This window comes from Prionailurus viverrinus, unplaced genomic scaffold, assembly GCF_022837055.1.
Source record: "Prionailurus viverrinus isolate Anna unplaced genomic scaffold, UM_Priviv_1.0 scaffold_35, whole genome shotgun sequence".
NCBI classification, from domain to species: Eukaryota; Metazoa; Chordata; class Mammalia; order Carnivora; family Felidae; genus Prionailurus; species Prionailurus viverrinus.
The window spans coordinates 38,931-59,399 of record NW_025927605.1 but is presented as its reverse complement, the minus strand read 5'-3'; the positions used below and the strand labels follow the sequence as shown (position 1 = coordinate 59,399).

The following is a 20,469-nucleotide window of genomic DNA, read 5'->3' as shown; positions in this document are numbered from 1 at the left end:
GTCTACCATTGGGAAGCTGACAGCTTTGGGGGTATTTGCTCAGCTGAGGAGCTACGCACCTTTTATAGAAAATGTTGCTGCGAATTATGGAGAGGGCCAGCCCCACCCCCCACCCGTGGCCGTGGCCAGCATGATGGTACTGCTTAACTGCTCCCACACCTACAGCTCATTGAACCACGCGGGGATGATGGGTCCAAGCTGAGCCAATCGGATTCTCTATCCCAGCCCCTTGGACTCTGGGGCTGAGACTAGCCAGTCTCCGTGACTGCTCAGAACATTAGCCCGTTAGCTTGGGGGCAGCCACGATCTGTCCTCTGGAATGTGGAGCAGAATATACTGCTCTACAAAGAAAGTAGTGAAGGAAATGCACGAGGAGGCAGAAACTTGTCAGGAGAGCCACACTGACAGTTCCCAGCTCCGCCTCCGTTCTCTTCCCGAGAAGAGACCCCTTGGGTAAGCTCGGTGAGACACCTTGTCCCCTCTGAAGCCATCTCCCTCAGCTAACTCAAGTTGCTTTGCTACTGTGTCCAAAACGGTTTTAATACAACATCAGAGAAAGGCCCAGATCCCAAGCCTTGTAAGTCCCAGTTCCGAGCCCCGCCGCTCTCCCACGTTTTTCTAGACGGTTAGAAGGGGTCGAGTCCTTGCCTCCTGTCCCCTCCTGTCACTACATCCTTCTTGGGGCTCTGCCTGCCCACTTAGTCCCACAGTGACCTCCTCACCAGTTCTTCATTCCCCCTGCTCCAGACACAATCTTTTTCACACAGTTGATGGTTGAGAGAAGATCGGGGCTCAGCAGTTCTGAAGGGGAGACAGAGAATACCCGTGAGAACACAGAGGACAGTCCCAGAGACTGAGGCAGACACTGGCTCTCCCTGCCCCCCAGGGGCGGAGTCCTTCCACATTAGGCAAGGGCTCCCTCCCAGAGGCCCATTGAGATATCCCTACAATGGCTGCTAGAGGTCAAGGGTGGCTAGGGGTGGGGGCAGGAGGGGCAGGAGTAAATGTATGTTTACTACCACACATCCTAGCTAGGGTACATGCTGGTTCACGCCACGTTTTGAGGGGTTCTAGGGAAAGGAAATGTCAAAACAGGCAGCACAGAGGCCAAGGTAAACCTTGCCTAATGAGAGAGGCTCTTCAGGTGAAGAGTGCAGGGATGTTGATCAGAGTACGAAAGAGGGAGTAAGGGGCAAAGTCATGGACCTGTGGAGCCTCCAGGAGTGGCTCTGAGGTGGGGAGTTTGCCCTTGGCCTCGAATCCACCAGGCCATTAACCAAACAAAGTCAGTACTTGGTGGTTAGAGCTGAGCCTTCAGGGCCACCAGTCTGGCATTCAGCACCGGTTCTATGAGCCTCAGTTTGCTCGTCTGTAAAGCGGGGATCGTAATAGTTTCCACCGCATGAGAAGCTGGCATGTGAAGTGCTTAGTATACAACACACTCTCGATAGATGTTGGCCGCTGCTGTCCTCTGCTACTGGGTGTGCAGAGCCTTTCTGGAGCCTGCACCCCGGAGAATCTCCTAACCGGAGGGGCATCGTAGCCACTAGTCAAATCCTCTGCTCAGCAAAGGCATTCCTGGACTCCTCGGGCCATCCCTCTGGGTGCATTCCCAGGCTTGGAGTGGGAAGAGAAGTCCTGCGAGTAGACCCCACTCATCCTCTCGCCTCTCCCACCCTGAGACCCCGGCCAGACCTTTGCAGTCCTCGTGGCAGATGTTTTCCGAGTGACTCTTGTAATCATTGCACCAGTAGTGGCTGTTGATCTGGAAGATGCCATAGTCGAAGCTGCCGTCTGCATTTTCATTTACCTTTGATAGGTTGAAGTTGCTCTCCACAAAAGCCAGGCACAGCCCTTAGAACAGGGAGGAGAAGGTTTTTAGAGGGCTCTGAACTGAGGGACAAAGGATACGGAGGAGAAAGGGAGACGGGGAAGCAGAAGAAAGGAACAAGGCCTAAGAGGCTAGATGGGGCAAGCTGGCTGGAAACACCCATTAGCTTCTCCCCTCGCCCTTCGGTCCATCCACCTGCCCCTCAGTACAACCGCTCATCATCCCGCTGTCCATCCGCGTCTCCTGCACTTGATGACCGCCTACTGTGTGCCGTGACCCGTGCAAAAGCCAGTGAGGGACATTTAGCTGGGTCAAAGGCAGCTGGTGCCTTCAGAGGGCCTATAGTACAAGAATGAAGACACACACCTTAAAGGACCGTAAGACAAGATAAAACGAGAAGGACAGCACAAGACAGGTGTGTGCAAGATCTGGGCAGAAGGAAACTAGCCCCACCATGGAGGAGGACGAAGCCTTTGCACTGCCTGCTCCCTCTGCCTGGAATGCTCTTCCCCAGACATTTGGGCGACCCGGTCCTTTGCCTCATTCAGTGCTGCTCCATGTCACCTCCTCAGAGAGGTATTCCTTGACTTCCCCTTCAAGGACAAGGTTACCTCTCACAACCCTGGCTTTATTCTGCTGCATAACATCTATCACCACCAGGAAGTGCTTCATATGTTTGTGTGTGTGTTTGGGACTCGCCTCTCCCCCTAGAATGCGAACACTGTGAAGGAAGGGGCTTTGTTGATGTCTCTGCCCCCAGCCCCTAAAATAGTTCCCGGTACATAGTAAGTGCTCAGTTAATAATTGTGGAAGGAATATAGAATGTTGGGAGGGGCTTCTCGGGGAGGGCTGCTTTTTGAACTTGGCTTCGAAAGGTGAATGATGGAAAGATGGCCACATAGGGGGTGACCAGGAGCAGAAGAGGAATGGGGGGGGCGGGAGTGTGAGAAAGCGGCACTCACAGTCACTCAGGGAGTAGCCCTCAAACCCATCCAGATCCTCCTTGTGCAGCACTCTGGCCAAGTCACAGCGATTGATGAGCTTGGCCTCATTTATGGCAACGAGGCAGCTGACCAAGGACATGAGTAGCGTCCTCATCATCTTCGGAGGGGAGAAGGTGCAGCTGAGGGCCTGTGGTCCCGAGGATCTCCCAGACGTGCTGCTGGTCTCCTCTGAGCACCTGAGGAATCTGGAGAGAGCAGTCAAATGTCCTGGCTCACTCACGGCTCCCCGCCTGGCTATTTCTCTTTCCTCTCACCATTTTATACTTTTTTTTTTACTACAGAAACTTTCAAACATTTATAAGATAAGAGAGAATAATATCATGAATCTCCATGTAGCCATTGCCCGGTGTCAACAGTGAAAAACTGAGGCTGATCTCCTTTCATCTACAGGTTTTCTCCTCTTTTAGCCATTCTCACTCTTGTAAAGGACACCTGGCTATGGGCAGCATTTGGGTACAGGGGTGGGGAGTGAGGCTGGCAAAGGAGATTGATGAGAACTGGACTTTACTGGTACTTGTGTGTGTGGATTTGAACATGTGCTCTCGTAGGAAGGGCCAGGCCACTGGGTGTTGATCTGCCCTCAACCCCACGCTCCCAGACGCATGATATGTGACTTTTCCCAAGGGTATACCCTGCCTTGTGCAATTCCTGACAGGCTGTCTTATAAGCTCTACACCTTTGTTTCCACTCAAAACTGGTATCACGCAAGTAAAAGTGACCTTGTTGAAGAAATAAACTTCACTTTCACACTCTGTGTGTGTGTGTGTGCGCACGTGTGTGTAGGGGGAGGTCCATGGGCGGGGACTCTGGATTCACATCGCCTGCTTTCAAAGGTTGGGCTGCTGTGTGACCTTGGGCAATATACTTTACCTCCCTGGGCCTCATTTGTAAAATGAAGATATGCCAATACCGACTTACTAGGGTTGTCATGATGATTAAAGGAAATGATAAATGCCTAAATCTTGGTTTTGCATTCCCCCCCAAATAGGAAGCAAGACTTCTGGGACAAAGGTTGATTCCTAGGCTGGAGTAGGAAAGGGTATAAAATAAGTCTGAATTATCTTGTGCTAGAAAGTAAGAAAGTGCTCAACATATGGATTGGGGCACGTCAAATGGACATGAGAGCCAGCTCAGAGGGGCACCCACTGGCCAAATCTGGAACACTTTCTTGGTAACAGCTTTATTGAGATAAAATTCCCAGTACGTACTTCACATACCACACAATCACTTAATTTAAAGCGTACAGCTCAATAGTGTGTTTGCAGAGCTGTGCGACTATGACCGCGGTCAATGTTAAACATTTTCATCAACCCGACAGGAAACCCCATACCCATTAGCTGTCACTAATCCACCCCTCCTCCAACCCCTGCCCACCACAAGCCTACTTTCCATTTCTCTAGATTTACCTAACCTGGACACTGCACACAAACAGTCACACCATAGGTGGCCATTGAGCCCGGCTTCTTTCGCTTAACAATGTTTTCAAGATTTACTCATGTTGTGGCAGCCACTGGGATCTCATTCCTTGTGAAGAATCCTTCTTTTGTCTCTCTATTGATCGTTTTATAGACTTTGGGGCTACTTTGGGGCTATTATGAATGACGGTGCTGCGAACATTCACGCACAAGTGTTCGTGTGGACAAATGTTTTCATTCCTTCGGGCATATACGCCAAGGAATGGAACTGCTGAGCCATAGAGTAACTTCAAGTTTCAACTTTGGAGCAACTGCCTGACTTCAAAGTGGCTGTACCAGTTGACATTGCCATCGGCTTTTCCACATCCTTACTGACACTGGTTACTTTAAAAAAAAAAAAAACTATAAAGTTTATTTAGTTATTTTGAGAGAGAGAGAGAGAGAGCACAAAAGCTAGGGAGGGGCAGAGAGAGAGGGAGAGGGAGAATCCCAAGCAGGCTCCTGTCAACGCAGAGCCCAATGTGGGGCTTGAGCCCACAGACTGTGAGATCATGACCTGAGCTGATATCAAGAGGCTCAACTGACTGAGTCACCCAGGTGCCCCAACGCTTGTTTGTTTCTTTAATTCAATTTACTCTTTTTTTTTTTAAGTAGGTTCTGCCCATGACCCTGATGTTGAGAGTCACCATGCTCTATACCAAAGGAGCCCACCGGCCCCCCCCTCCCCCGCTAACACTTGTTATGAACTGTCTTTCTGATCAAAGCTCTCCTAATGGGTGCCAAGTCGTACACATGGTAGTTTGGATCTGCATTTTCCTGGTGGCTAATGACGCTGAGCATCTTTCCATGTGCTCTTTGGCCATTTGCATATCTTTGGGGAAATTCAGTATTCAGATCTTCTGCCCATTTTCTAGTTGGGTTATTTGTCTTTCTTTATTGAGTTGTAAAAATTCTTTATCAGATGGGAATGCAAGCTGGTGCAGTCACTCTGGAAAACAGGATGGAGTTTCCTCAAAAAACTAAAAATAGAACTACCTTAGGACCCAGCAATTGCACTACTAGGCATTTATCCAAGGGGTACAGGTGTGCTGTTTTGAAGGCACACATGCGCCCCCATGTTTATAGCAGCACTATCAACAACAGCCAAAGTATGGAAAGAGCCCAAATGCCCATCAATGGATGAATGGATAAAGAAGATGTGGTATATATATACAATGAAGTATTACTCGGCAATCAAAAAGAATGAAATCTTGCCATTTGCAACTACATGGGTGGAACTGGAGGGTATTATGCTAAGTGAAATTAGTCAGAGAAAGACAAACATCATATGACTTCACTCATGTGAGGACTTTAAGAGACAAAACAGATGAACATAAGGGAAGGGAAACAAAAATAATCTAAAAACAGGGAGGGGGACAAAACAGAAGAGACTCATAAATATAGAGAGCAAACAGGGTTACTGGAGGGGGTGTGGGAGGGGGGATGGGCTAAATGGGTAAGGGGCACTAAGGAATCTACTCCTGAAATCATTGTTGCACTAGATGCTAACTAATTTGGATGTAACTCTTAACAAATAAAAAATAAAATTAAAGACAATAAATTAAAAAAAATAAAAAATAAAAAAGTCTTTATCAGATACATGGCTTGCAAATATTTTCTCGCATTCTGTGGGTTGCCTTTCACTTTCTTGATGGTATTCTTAGAAACAAAAGAATTCAATGATGATGAAGACCGTTTTCTCTACCTTTTCTTTTCTTGCTTACGCTTCTGGTGTCATAGCTACAGAATTAACACAGAATGGTTTCTAAGGTAGTCTGGGATATTTTGGCCATCAACACAAATAAAGATAGTGACAGGGGAGCTTGGCCGGCTCAGTTGGTGGAGCAAGCGACTCTTGATTTCAGGCTCATGAGTTAGCACCCCACCTTGGGCCTAGAGCGTCTTTGAAAAAAATTATGATAGCGACACATTATAATCTAGTGAAAGAGATAGGAATCCCCGAGTCCTTAATAGTAATAAATAGACAAACAGATACATAACAGGGATGGGGTTGGAGCGCTTCCTGACAATAAGATGGTGAGTGATAAACGTGGAGGTGGTCATGAGGTTGGAAAATCATCACTCTGCAGCCATCATAGATTAGTTTGGGCAAGAATCATCAATGGATATTAAATCTAAGGTGGTGGGAAGCTTGGTGAAGAACTGGATGGGGCACCTGGGCTGGCTCAGTCGGTTAAGCATCCAACTTCGGCTCAGGTCATGATCTCGTGGTTCATGGGTTCAGGCCCAGCATCGGGCTCTGTGCTGACAGCTCGGAGCCTGGAGCCTGCTTTGGGTTCTGTGTCTCCCCCTCTCTCTATCCCTCTGCCGCTCACACTTTGTCTCTCTGTCTCTCTGTCTCTCTCAAAAATAAATAAACATTGGAAAAAAAAAACTATCAATGCCATGAAAACACAGAATGGGGCTATTTCTGTCACTGTGTGCGTGTGTATCTTTGCCCTGAAAGTAGGTGTATGTTCCTGAGAGCAAAGGCCTAGGTTCCTCCACCCACACGCTGCAGAGTCAGGAAGCTTCTGCTTGGGCAAGATGGCTGCCCTAATGGCCTTGTTTCCTCACAGATGTCTTCTAACCTCACTCCGTACCAACCTGAGCTTGTGAACATTCTTTTGCTTCTCTCCCTCCCCCTGGTGTTGCCAGATTTAGTAAAGAAAATTTTACAGGATGCCCAACTACATTAGCATTTCAGACAAACAAGAAATAATTTTTTAGTATGAGTGTGTCCCATGCAACCCTGCTCCACCCTGACTCAGGAGGTTCCTTCCGAGACTTGCCAGGGGTCACTGAGCCTTGGGAAGCAGGTGAGCTCTCTCTCTGCCCATGAAGTACCCCCTTGGGGTCTCCATGGGGAATACGGTGCCTCTGGTAGATGCATTCTCACCTCCCCTTCCGAAGCTTACCTCTCTCCTACCCCTCTCTGACCCCAGGTCCCAGACAGCCAGGGCTTTCCTCAAGAATCAGTAGAACGAAGAGTCTCTTCCTCATGAACTATACTCTAGCCCCGCCTAGGTCACAGCTCCCCATGTTCTAAAGAAGGTGGGAGCGCTGGGCCACCCTGCCTTCTGGAACCGCAGTTCTGTGACGTCATCATTCTCCTGGACATACTTGGGTCCAAACCATGCAAACGGAGGCCCATGCAAGCTTCCCGCAGAAAGTACAGATGGGTCTGGAAGCACTGACTGGCGATCACTGTCATGAAGGCCCCTGGGTGGGGCCGCACAGAGGGTCCTGGTTGTTCTGCCTCCTCACCTCCCTTCCCTTTGGTGGGTGGTACCACCTTTGGGGGAACTCCTTCCCCCATGGGGTTGTAGTGGAGAGTGCCAGTCACAGGACACTGTGCTCCGGGTGACAGGGTGTGCCTATGGCCCCCACCACTATATTTTGAATAGAAATTAAGTGGAACAGCTCAGCTTTACAGCGGAAGCCTTCAGGAGTGAGGCCAGAGGCCGACAGTTTGGAATCATGTGGACACAGCCCATCTGAGAGCATACGCTTCCTTGAAGAGGGAGCAGAGTCCAGACAGGATTCCAATCCTAGAGTCCACCCTTTCCGGGACCCAAACACAGTCTTGCCCTTACTGCAATCCTGCAATTCAATAAATGTCCCTTCCTGCGCCAATAAGTTCGAGGTGAGTTTCTGTCAACTGCAACCAAGAGAGGCCTGCATAGGAGGGAGCGTGGGGTTAACCACCTGTGAAGCGGTGACCCGACAATCTGTCACCTCCCCGTGAAGCTCACACATCCTAGTGTCACTAGTCACCAAAGAAGTCCGAAGCATACTTCCACCTGCTGTAGCAGAAAGGAGGCAAAGGAAAGTTTTATTACCGGTGGCTACACTACCCTCTGCAACAGGATGGTAGGGGCTGGCGGAAAGAAGGCAGCAGAAGAGCCTTTAAGTGGGCAGTGCTGCCCTGTACCTTCTGCCTCCAGACTTTTCTCCCCAAGGACATTGCAGCTTGGGCTGACGATGTTGGGATGAGTAAGAAACGTATACCTCGTTCATAAATGATGATGAATATCCCATGGAATTTTTCTTCTCTTCCTTTCAGCAAAATCGCTAATCATGTTATTTTTTTTAAGCTTATTTATTTATTTTGAGAGAGAGAGACAGAGACAGAGAGAGCGAGTGGGAGAGGGGCAGAGAGAGAAGGAGAGAGAGAGACTCCCAAGCAGGTTCTTCACTGTCAGCACAGAGCCTGATGCGGGGCTTGAACTCAAGAACTGTGAGGTCATGACACGAGGGGAAACCAAGAGTCGGATGCTTCAACAACTGAGCCACCCAGGCGCCCCTAATTATGTTAGGATAATCAAGATCTTAGGGGTGCCTGGGTGGTTCAGTCGGTTGAGCACCCAATTCTTGATTTCGGCTCAGGTCATGATCCCAGGGTCCTGGGATAGAGTCCTGCTTGGGGCTCAGCACTGAGCCTGGAGGCTGCTTAAGATTCTCTCTCTCTCTCTCTCTCTCTCTCTCTCTCTCTCTCCCTCTCTCTGCTCCCCTCCACTCACACACTTCCTCTTAAAAAAAAAAGATTTTAAAATTTACTTAAGGATTAAAAACAATTATATTCAAATATATTCATTTTTTATTAATTTTTTTGCGACAATTTTTTATGAAAAAATTTTCCAGTGTTTTTCCAAAAAGTTAGGGTTTTTTTTAAACATTGAAAAGTATCTAATAATGCAGAAGGCAAACTAAAGATTAGAATTACTGAATATCAGATTTTTATATCAAATATACGTAAGTCCAAATACTGTGTATCATGATACTCTCTAAAACCTTAATTAAATTTTATTAAGTAACTTAATTTTAAAGTTTAACTTAAATCGTATTTAAATTATACATTTAATTTAAAATTTGATTTATAAATAAGTAACTTTTTATTACTTATTTATTTATATATTTATTTTTAGTAAATTTAACCACGACATGGGGCTCGAACTCGTGACCCTGCGATCAAGAGTCACATGTTCTTTTTCTTCTAATTTTTAAAAAATGTTTATTTTTCAAATGTTTAATGTTTACCAATTGAGCCAGTCAGGCACCCCACCCCCAAAATAAGTAAGTTTTTAATTTATTTATTTATTTATTTATTTATTTATTTATTTTATTTTTTTTTTTTCTCATTAAACTTTTGTTTTAATGGGTCTCAAAATTCTGTGACAGATTTTTGGTCAAAGTTGTTTCCATTAAAAAGTACTGATTTTAAAAACTAATAACTTAAAACTGCCACACACAAAAACAACAAATGGTCCACAAAACATTCTCCTTTCCTTCTGAAGGTTTTACGATGCATTGTTATCATTAACCAGTCTTTTACTATTAAACTTAAATGGCCAATTGACACAAACAGTTCTGAGACCGTTCTTCCACCACTGATTAAGACTGGGGTGGCAGGTATTGGGGATAATATTCATTTAGCCTTCTGAGCTTTCTGGGCAGACTTGGTGACCTTGCCAGCTCCAGCTGCCTTCTTGTCCACTGCTTTGATGACACCCACAGCAACCGTCTGTCTCATGTCACGAACAGCAAAACGGCCCAGAGGAGGATAGTCAGAGAAGCTCTCAACACACATGGGCTTGCCAGGAACCATATCAACGATGGCAGCATCACCAGATTTTAAGAACTTGGGACCATCTTCCAGCTTTTTTCCAGAACGACGATCAATCTTCTCCTTCAGCTCAGCAAACTTGCAGGCGATGTGAGCTGTGTGACAGTCCAGCACAGGTGCATATCCGGCACTGATTTGGCCTGGATGTTTCAGGATAATCACCTGAGCTGTGAAGCCAGCTGCTTCCATTGGTGGGTCATTTTTGCTATCACCAGCCACATTGCCACGACGAACATCTTTGACAGATACGTTCTTGACATTGAAGCCCACGTTGTCCCCAGGTAAAGCCTCACTCAAAGCTTCATGGTGCATTTCAACAGACTTTACTTCAGTTGTAACATTGACTGGAGCAAAAGTGACCACCATGCCTGGCTTAAGAACACCGGTCTCCACTCGACCCACAGGGACAGTACCAATACCACCAATTTTGTAGACATCCTGGAGGGGCAGACGCAAGGGCTTGTCAGTTGGACGAGTAGGTGGCAGAATGCAATCCAGAGCTTCAAGCAGTGTGGTTCCACTGGCATTGCCATCTTTACGGGTAACTTTCCATCCCTTGAACCAAGGCATATTAGCACTTGGCTCCAGCATGTTGTCACCATTCCAACCAGAAATTGGCACAAATGCTACGGTGTCGGGGTTGTAGCCAATTTTCTTAATGTAGGTGCTGACTTCCTTAACGATTTCCTCGTATCTCTTCTGGCTGTAGGGTGGCTCAGTGGAATCCATTTTGTTAACACCAACAATAAGTTGTTTTACACCCAGTGTGTAAGCCAGAAGGGCATGCTCACGGGTCTGCCCATTCTTGGAGATACCTGCTTCAAATTCGCCAACACCAGCAGCAACGATCAGGACAGCACAGTCAGCCTGAGATGTGCCCGTAATCATATTTTTGATAAAGTCTCTGTGTCCTGGGGCATCAATGATGGTCACATAGTACTTGCTGGTCTCGAATTTCCACAGGGAGATATCAATGGTGATACCACGTTCACGTTCGGCTTTCAGTTTATCCAAGACCCAGGCATACTTGAAGGAGCCCTTTCCCATCTCAGCAGCCTCCTTCTCAAATTTTTCGATAGTTCTTTTGTCGATCCCACCACATTTGTAGATCAGATGACCAGTAGTGGTAGACTTGCCCGAATCTACGTGTTCAATGACGACGATGTTGATATGAGTCTTCTCCTTTCCCATTTTGGTTTAGGTTTAGCGGTGGTTTTCACGACACCTGTGTTCTGGCGGCAAACCCGTTGCGAAAAAAAAAGCTTTTTATTTATTTTTAAAAATTTTTTAATGTTTATTTATTTATTTATTTATTTATTTTTTTTTTTTTTAATTTTTTTTTCAACGTTTATTTATTTTTGGGACAGAGAGAGACAGAGCATGAACGGGGGAGGGGCAGAGATAGAGGGAGACACAGAATCAGAAACAGGCTCCAGGCTCTGAGCCATCAGCCCAGAGCCTGACGCGGGGCTCGAACTCACAGACCGCGAGATCGTGACCTGGCTGAAGTCGGACACTTAACCGACTGCGCCACCCAGGCGCCCCTAATGTTTATTTATTTTTGAGAGAGACTGAGAGACACAGAGCCGAAGGGCCAGAGACAGAGGGAGACACAGAATCTGAAACAGGCTCCAGGCTCTCAGCTGTCAGCACAGAGCCCGATGCGGGGCCTGAACCCACAAACTGCAAGATCATGACCTGAGCCGAAGTCGGACGCTTAACCGACTGAGCCACCCAGGCGCCCCGAGTTTTTAAATAAAAATGTTAAAATTCATAATTCTACCATTCAGTGTCCATCTCGCTGCCTGTGTAAAGAATCAGTATCGTTACGTCTAAAGCCTAGATATACATGCAAATTTGAATACTGTGTAACATGGCTTATGTAATGTCGCAAAAATGTCCTCAGTTTCCATTTACGACGGATGCAAATGCCGGCCTAATTCATGTGTAGGACCCCCAGAACCACAAATAAGAAGATGCAAACAACAAACTATAGTCAGCACGACTAGAAAATGCCCTTTCATTGTGTTTAATCTGTTGCATTCCGGCGGAGAGGAAAGATCTGCCAAGTTAATTTGTCTTTTTTCTTACCTAAGTCCTTCTCTGCTGAAAATCTCTCTGCCCTCAGAGATAGTACCTAGCAGGGGCCCATCAAGCTTTCGTTAAACTTTTCGAAGCTGATGCATTTTTCTCCCCATCAATATAGGGTCAGATGTGAAGCATCTCCCTGAGGCCTGAACATTGTTGAAGAGCACGGATGTTTAGGGTTAGGTCCTGCTGTGCGAGTGCTGAGCGTCAGAGGCATTGTGCGGTCCTTAATAAATTTGATTATTTTGTTGGGGGGTACTCTATTTTCTAATTTTTTTTAAGGTTTATTCATTTTTGAGAGAGAGACAGAGCACGAGCGGGGGAGGGGCAGAGAGAGAGAGGGAGACACAGAATCCGAAGCAGGCTCCAGGCTCCGAGATGTCAGCACAGAGCCCGATGCGGGGCTTGAACCCACGACCCATGAGATCACGACCTGAGCCCAAGTCGGAGGCTTCACCACCTGAGCCTCCCGGGCGCCCCCGTTGTGGGGAACTCTGAAGCACAGGGCCCACTTGGGGACTTCTCTTGCCAGTTCTCAGGGCAATGCTGGAAGAGGATGCTTCTGGAAATAAATTGCTCTAGAAAACAGGACACTGTAAGGAAATGTCCGCTTTGAGTTCTCCGTAAGATATGAGAAAGATGGATACAGCTTGCCGAAATGCAGAATGCAAGGAACCCAAATCCAGTGCCGGGAATGAGATCTGCATTGAAGGCGCAAAGAGCAGAGTCCACAGCACAGAAAAGTGCCTCGAGGCTGGAGCCACACACTTGAAAAGCTCTCCAAGTGCAGAGCGGAAAGGCATGTGGAAAACAAGGAGACCAAAGAGAATGAGTACAGACCACAGAGCTTATAGACTTAAACAGGGACGGAGACACCAGAGATGGTCCACCACTGTCTTTGGAATATATTCAAACCATATATTTACAAGACTGAATTTTGGGCTTTATTATCGGGCTTGTACTTTATCCCACAGAATACACACCTTCTCAACTACTTCACGAATATTTACACAATTTGACTCTAAACTAGGCTACAAATAATACGTCAAGCTCTCCACAAAGGAGGAATTCTATAGGCTCCACACTCAGGCTACAGTGTAAAAGAAACCACCCAATTTCTTATGACTTTCAAAGAAACACGCACATACTTTTCCCCCCTGCGTAATTATTAGGTCAAAGGCAAATTAAAATCTGGAATAACAGGTTTCTAAAACGATGAGAATGAAGGAACACAGGCCGTTTCTGAAACTTAATCAAAATGTATTTAGAAGCAAATGTGTAGTCTCAACTGCTTTCCTTCAAACAAAGCAAAACAAACGGACGGATCATGCAACGAGAAGTTAGAAAAAAAACAGAAGGAAAACATTTCCAAGGCAAACAACAAGAAGCAAAGAATAAGAATGGAAGCATTAAGATATTTAAGGGACTTCGGGGGCGGTGGGGGGGGAACATGTGGGTGACGTATTAAAAACAGAATCAAGAAACAAAGACTAGAGGGGGTCTGGGTGGCTCAGTCAGTTAAGCGTCCGACCCTTGATTTCGGCTCAGGTCATGATCTCGCGAACCGCAAAATCGAGCCCCGCATTGGGCTCCACGCTGGATGTGGAGATTGCTTAAGATTCTCTCTCCTTCTCTCTCTCTCTGCTCCTCCCCTACTCACATGCATGGGTGCATACATGCGCTCTCACTCTCTCTCTTTCAAAAGAAGAAGAAGAAGAAGAAGGAGGAGGAGGAGGAGGAAAAGGAGAAAAGAAAAAGAAACAAAGACTAGAGACCTCGCATATTATATGTCCCACCATACTTGCTATGGACTTTGATACTTCTCTGTAGCATTAGAGCTGGTTAAAGGAAATTCTTCAGTTTCTGGAACGGGTTCCTTGCAAGAACAAGCCAGTCTGAAGTCAAGGGTTACCACCAAACAACAGACTCCTTTAATAATAACATGGTGGATAGATTATCCAAGAAGGTAAGTATAACTGAAGGCTTTATTTTTAGAAGTTTCTTTTTTTTTAAGTTTATTTATTTTGAGAGAGACAGAGTGAGCAGAGGAGGAGGAGGAGGAGGAGGAGGAGAGAGAGAGAGAGAGAGAGAGAGAGAGAGAGAGAATCCCAAGCAGGCTCCATGCTGCCAGCACAGAGCCCAACTCGGGGCTTGAACTCACGAAACCATGAGATCACGATGTGAGCCGGATGCTTAATTGACTGAGCCACCCAGGCGCCTCTGTAGTAGAAGTTTCTAAAGTCTTGTTGCCTCAAAAGCACCACTAAACACTTTCTTCCATAAAAGTATATTCCATCCTGAGACAGGCTCCCAGCAGGATAGAGATGTGCCAATGCCTGCTACTGGCCTTTAGAGCAGAGGGCAGGAAATAAGTCTTAAGTCTCGGTTCAGAAAAGTGCCAACAGAAAGCCCCCGTGTTGCGCTCGGAAATGCAAGGTAAGTAAAATACAAACACACCTTTGAGAAATCAAATATGGACCTTAGCGTATGAGACTGGCCATGCCTCCCTGATGGTCAGCCCTGTGAGAAATCTTTCCACGGAGCTGACATCTGCCTGTGTCCACCTCTCCTGCTCAGTCTCGGGCCCCACGCGTCAGGCCACACAGCATCGTCCCCTCCTGTGTGGAGGGGTCAACCGCTGGCCTTTGGAGCCAAACCAAAGCCTCCGGCAAAGAAGCGGGTCCATGGAACTGTATGTATAGGTGAAGTATCTGACTACATCATTGTATGTTCCGGGGCGATCATGTCTGAGCATTTACATGGGATTTACCTATTGTTTTAGTTCTTTCTTTCAGTTCCTATTATAGTTAGGGCAGTAGACTGATTTTTAAAAGTACCAACATTCTGAATGGACAAATGGCAGTACATTCATACAATGGAAATACTACCTAGTAATAAAAAGGAATATACTACTGGTCCATGCACTGGATAAATTTCAAAGTGATTATGCTGAAGGAAAGAAGTCAGACCGAAAAAAGAAGAAGAAAGAGGAGGAGAGGGAGGGAGAGGAGAGGAGGAGGAGAAGGAGGAGGACGAGGAAGAAGAGGAGGAGAAAGAAAAGCAGACACTGCACGGTTCCATTGATAAGAAACTCTAGAAAATGTCAACCAATCTATAATGACAGAAAGTAGACCAGTAGTTGTTGCCTGGGGATGGGGGAGCAGAAAGGGGCGGAGGGAGGGGTTACTGAAGGGCACAAGAAAACTTTGGGGAGCGAAGAGATATTAACTATCTTGATTGTGATGGCGGTTTCATGGGTATATACGTACGTCAAAGATTATCAAATCCTATTTTTAGAAATACGTCGTTCAGTGTAGGCCAATACCTGAATAAGGTATACTATAGTTACACACAATACATTTTATGAGAAGGGAGTTACAGGTCTGTCATGGTTGAGAACCACCCCCCCCTTCCCCGGGGGAGGCGGGGGGAGGTACTTCTCCCACATTGTTGTCCTCAGGCCAACTCGCTGTGCAATCTATCCAGTGGCCACTAGGGGGAAGCGGCGGCCCACATACAGGAAGCGTGAGTCTCCCGGCACCCACAATTAAGAAGTCCCTCCAGTGTGCTCCCCTCCTGGGGAGGTGGGCGGTAGCCATAGCTCCACGTGAGTTATCTGCAGGGCTGATACGGAGTAGTTGGAGATGGCCCCAGCAAGTTGCGATTCTCAAGGTGCCTCTGGAAGACCTAGGCCTGGAGTAGCCTCTCTACTGGCTTTCCGCCTTGCCTGAAACCCCACCAACTATAAAACACGACAAGATTCCATCAGCCAACTAAGCTAAAGAATGAAGCACCGAAAAGATTTTTTATAAGGCCGAGGGAAAGGAGACAAGGTGGAATTGGGGGTGGGGAGGAGATGGGGAGCACCCATGGGAGGCCACCACGGAGGATTGCCAGTAAGAACTGTTGCTAACACAGGCTGAGCCTTCCCAGCGTGTGGGGCATGATGCCAAACACCGTAAGCAGTGAACAATTTCACCTTCACAGCACTCTTGTGAAATCCGCTGCAGAGAGATTAAGTGACTCGCCCGAAGTCACAGAGCTAGTGGGAGGCAGAGCAAGGATTTGAAACCGGGTTTGATACTAACATGGCGGGTGTAGCTGTTACTGCTCATTTTTTACCAGTTTTTGATTTTTTTTTTTAATGTTACAACTCAGCCAACAATAGATGTTCGCGAGGATGCGGAGAAAGAGGATCTCTTTCACATTGTTGGTGGGAGTGCAAGCTGGGGCAGCCACTCTGGGAAACAGTATGGAGGGTCCTCAAAAAATTAAAAATAGAACTACCCTAGACCCAGCCATTGCATTACTAGGTATTTATCCAAGGGATACAGGTGTGCTGTTTCACAGGGACACATGCACCCCCATCTTTACAGCAGCACTATCAACGATAGCCAAAGTATGGAAAGAGCCCAAATGTCCATCGATGGATGCATGGATCACGAAGACGGGGTATACAATGGAGTATTACTCGGGTAATACAATGGAGTATTACTCGGCAGTCAAAAACAATGAAATCTTGCCATTTGCAACTATGTGGATGGAACTGGAGGGTATTATGCTAAGTGAAATTAGTCAGAGAAAGACAAAACTCATACGACTTCACTCATATGAGGACTTTAAGAGACAAAACAGATGAACATAAGGGAAGGGAAACAAAAATAATCTAAAAACACGGAGGGGGACAAAACAGAAGAGACTCATAAATATGGAGAACAAACTGAGGGTTAAAGGAGGGGTTGTGGGAGGGGGGATGGGCTAAATGGATAAAAGGAATTAAGGAATCTACTCCTGAAATCATTGTTGCCCCATGCTAACTAACTTGGATGTAAATTAAACAATAAATACATTCAAAGAAAGAAAGAAAGAAAGAAATGGTCAGGGGCACCCGGGTGGCTCACTCACTTAAGCATCTGACTCTTGGTTTCAGATCAGGTCATGATCTCACAGTTCACGGGATTGAGTCCTGTGTCAGGCTCTGACGCGGATCCTGCTTAGGATTCTCCCTCTCTCCCTGTCTCTCTTTCTGCCCCTCCCCTGCTCTCTTTCTCTCTCAAAAATAAACATTATTTATTAACATTAAACAAATAAATTTAATGTTTATTTATTTTTGAGAGAGAGAGAGAGAGAGAGAGAGAGAGTAGGGGAGGAGCGGAGAGAGGGAGACACAGAATCTGAAGCAGACTCTAGGCTCTGAGCTGTCAACACAGAGCTCGATGCGGGGCTTGAACCTATGAACCACGAGATGGTGACCCGAGCCAAAGTTGGAGGCTCAACCAACTGAGCCACCCAGATGCCTGCTCTTACTGCTCATTATAACAGAATTGTCTTTCTCTTTGGGGCTGGGGTATTATTTAATTCGTGTGTGAAACTGGTTGGTGTTGGTAGCAGGCGATGAGTATTTCAGCTTATCCTCCTGGAGATAAAGTTCCTGATGCTTCCAGAGAATTTTAAACGTCTCTGATGGTCCAGGAAGGAAATCTTCCCTATTTATTTGCTAAGCATTTGCACCGCGTGAGGTTCCGTGTTAAGACTGATACGTTCATAGTGATGAAAGTATGGCCTTTAACAGAGGCCAGCACGAGGAATCGAGGGGCATGTGACCTGTAGCAATGCGGTGGCACTGTTCATGTGTGTCCATAGGAGTGTGTTAGAGGCAGCGGTACCCCACCTCAGCTGGAGTCCTGAGCAGCTTGACCAGATCAGGATGCAGGCCAAGAGAACTCACCAGAACGCCCAGTTATCAGAACAAGGCCAAAGCATCCCAGTGAGCAGATAACTCTTGCCCATGGTTCGTGAGTAAGTGAAGTTCATCCTTTCCCTCAGGACTGGACCAGCCTGCCTGGGATCCTGAAGCTTGATCCTTCAAGCGAGTGGCCCCAGGGCGGTGGCCTCTTCTAGGTTCTGCAGGAGCCAGCGGTTCTGGCCTTCCGGACTTCCTGCTGCTTTTATGCTGCTGTGGCCACAGGGTGGGGTTGATACGGCACTGAGTAAAGGCTCCAGGGCTGCCCATGTGAAGACAAAGCAAAAGGAAGCCAAGGTTAAACACTGGGTCCACCTGCTTCATTCCCTAGATGGGGAAACCGAGGCCTGGGGAGAGGAAGGGACTCGAGTGAGCTAATGGCCGAGCTGGGGGTAAGACTCCCGGCAGTCTCTTCTCCCCTACTTCCCGGCCCTATTTCATAATAGGCCCCTGATGCTGGCTGCGTCTCTGCGCTTTGTCAATCACTAGTATCTTTCTTGAAACAACAGTTCTTTAACAACGTCACGTATTCAGCCAGTGTTCAAATCTCCAATGGTGTCCGGTCAAAAAACACTTGGAACAGTTTGATCCAATCAAGATTGGGATCAGATGCGCTCAGATGTGACTGGTTGATGTCTCTTGAATCTCTTTTAATCCACAGGTTCCTCCTCCAGCTTTCTCTTTTTGCTTGCGATTTATCACCGGAGAAGGCGTGTCGTGTATCCTGCAGATTGTCCTCAGTCTGGGTTTCTGTGATTGCAAACCCATGACGTGGCTTCACGCATTGCTCTGTTTTCTGTATTTCCTGTAGTTGAATCTGGGGGTTTGATCAGATCAAGATTTGGGTGCTTTGTTTTGTTTTGTTTTTGCAAGACGACCATAGGAGGACAGACCTGCACAGAGTCTTAAACATCATCCAGTTCAGCCATGTCGTGTTCAGATAAGCTGAGGACCAGACAGGTGTAGTGACTCATACGGGCTTGCACACACGGCCAAGGCCATGGACATATTCTTAAAGGAAACCACTGAAAATGCTTGTGATCAGTTCCAGTGCCTTGGATGGCTGTGTCTGACATTCTCACTCTACAGCCTGTGCTTGTACCCACCATGCTAGGCCTGCCTCTCGATCTCATCTCACTTACCGTTGTGATCCCAGGGCCTATGATAGACACTCATCTGCTGAATGAATGAATGAATGACCTTACCATTGTTTTTATGTCTCAGAAACTGGCTGCTCCTGGACTGTCCACGGGGGAAGGTATTATAGGCACTGGCCCTGCTGTAGTTTTCCAGAAAGCGGTCAGCCTGTTAGGCACAGGAAGGATCCAAGGGTAAAAGAATGAGAGGGAAGCAGGGCTTGCCCTGGAAAAGCAACTGGAATGATGGGCTCTAGTCCACCCAGGCAAGAGGCAAGCCCAGCAACACAAAATCCTGCAGGCAGCACGGATGGGGTGCAGTTGGCAGGGTCCAGCCGCCGAGATGGGGTGGAGGCAGCACTCCAGTCCACGGGGGGAGCAAGCCAGGACCCTGCTCCTCACGCTAGGCAGGAACTCAGGCCAAAGATCAAGTCAGAAGCCCTGAGTATTACTTAGGATTAAGTTGAGTTGACAGGAATGGAAAAACCCCAAGTGTCATCGGCTCGAATAGGGTAGAAGCTCATTTCTCCCTCATGTTAAATGCTCCGAGGAAGGGGCGCCTGGGTGGCACAGTCGGTTAAGCATCCGACTTCAGCCAGGTCACGATCTCGCGGTCCGTGAGTTCGAGCCCCGCGTCAGGCTCTGGGCTGATGGCTCAGAGCCTGGAGCCTGTTTCCGATTCTGTGTCTCCCTCTCTCTCTGCCCCTCCCCTGCTCATGCTCTGTCTCTCTCTGTCCCAAAAATAAATAAACGTTGAAAAAAAAAATTAAAAAAAAAAAATGCTCTGAGGGAGTCAGCCCACAGCCAGCAGGGTGCTCCAGGGGGCAAAGATGACAGTGAGGACCCAGCCTCCCCTGTCTTGTCGCTCTCTTATCCTCGAGCATGATTTGTTCCACGGCACAATATGGCTTCTGGAACGCAGCCCTTCCAGGCCATATCCCAAGTAACAGGAAAGAACAGAGGGAAAAGAGCACTCTCCTCCTTAGGGCAATTTCCAGAATTGTGCAGACTACTTCACGTACATTCTCTTGGCCAGAACTGAGTCGCGTGACGACACCTCACTGCAGATGATGATGAGAAATAGAGCCTTCATCTCCGACATCCATGGGCCCACCGACAGGTCTGTACGTGAAGACCAGAGAGCATGTGTCCAGGGACTCATTAGGATACAAGGCAGACGTGAGCAGAGGGCTCCCAGCTTAGGCGCAGGTGTTTATGTCCCTGCTGTAGCTGCTTATGTCTCTGCTGCCCTAAGTCCTGGGACTTGGGCAGCGTGGGGTCCTCTCAGTCCAACTGTGGGAGGGACACGCTGTGGAGCCAGCCATGGGGCCTGACCGTTGAGTACCTGTCACTGCACAACAGCGGGCAATTTGTAGCTAAGCCCGGCACCGGCCCAGGGAGAAGCAGCAGCGGTAAGAAAGCAGGTGTGTTCATTGTCAAGGACAGGCACACACTCAAAGGCCAACAACTGCTCAATGCTGTGAAAAGCATCTTCAAGACGTTGAGTCTGGGGCCACAGACTGCCTTTTCTTAGGAAGCAGCGAAGGCGCTGAGGACAACAGCTTTTTTTTTATTTCCTTAAAAAAA

General features: G+C 47.4%; 2 protein-coding genes across 8 annotated transcripts in view; both read right to left on the bottom strand.

The window, feature by feature from the left end:
- Nucleotides 1-20,469, bottom strand: part of LOC125158403 (cAMP and cAMP-inhibited cGMP 3',5'-cyclic phosphodiesterase 10A-like) — a 60,732-nt gene that overhangs the window by 1,357 nt on the left and 38,906 nt on the right. For 4 of the 7 annotated variants that reach the window (XM_047845396.1, XM_047845392.1, XM_047845391.1 and 1 more), the window contains one exon: nt 2,033-3,020. In XM_047845396.1, the coding sequence (XP_047701352.1) occupies nt 2,372-3,020 (649 nt within the window). In that variant the 3' untranslated portion in view covers nt 2,033-2,371. Of the gene's footprint in view, nt 1-722; nt 802-1,695; nt 3,021-20,469 lie in introns of those variants that run through there. The other 3 variants (XM_047845393.1, XM_047845395.1, XM_047845394.1) reach the window with 3 other exon arrangements.
- LOC125158402 (elongation factor 1-alpha 1-like) lies at nt 9,428-11,175 on the bottom strand. Its single transcript, XM_047845390.1, has one exon. The coding sequence runs from the start codon at nt 11,104-11,106 to the stop codon at nt 9,718-9,720; it is 1,389 nt and encodes a 462-aa protein (XP_047701346.1). The 5' UTR covers nt 11,107-11,175; the 3' UTR covers nt 9,428-9,717.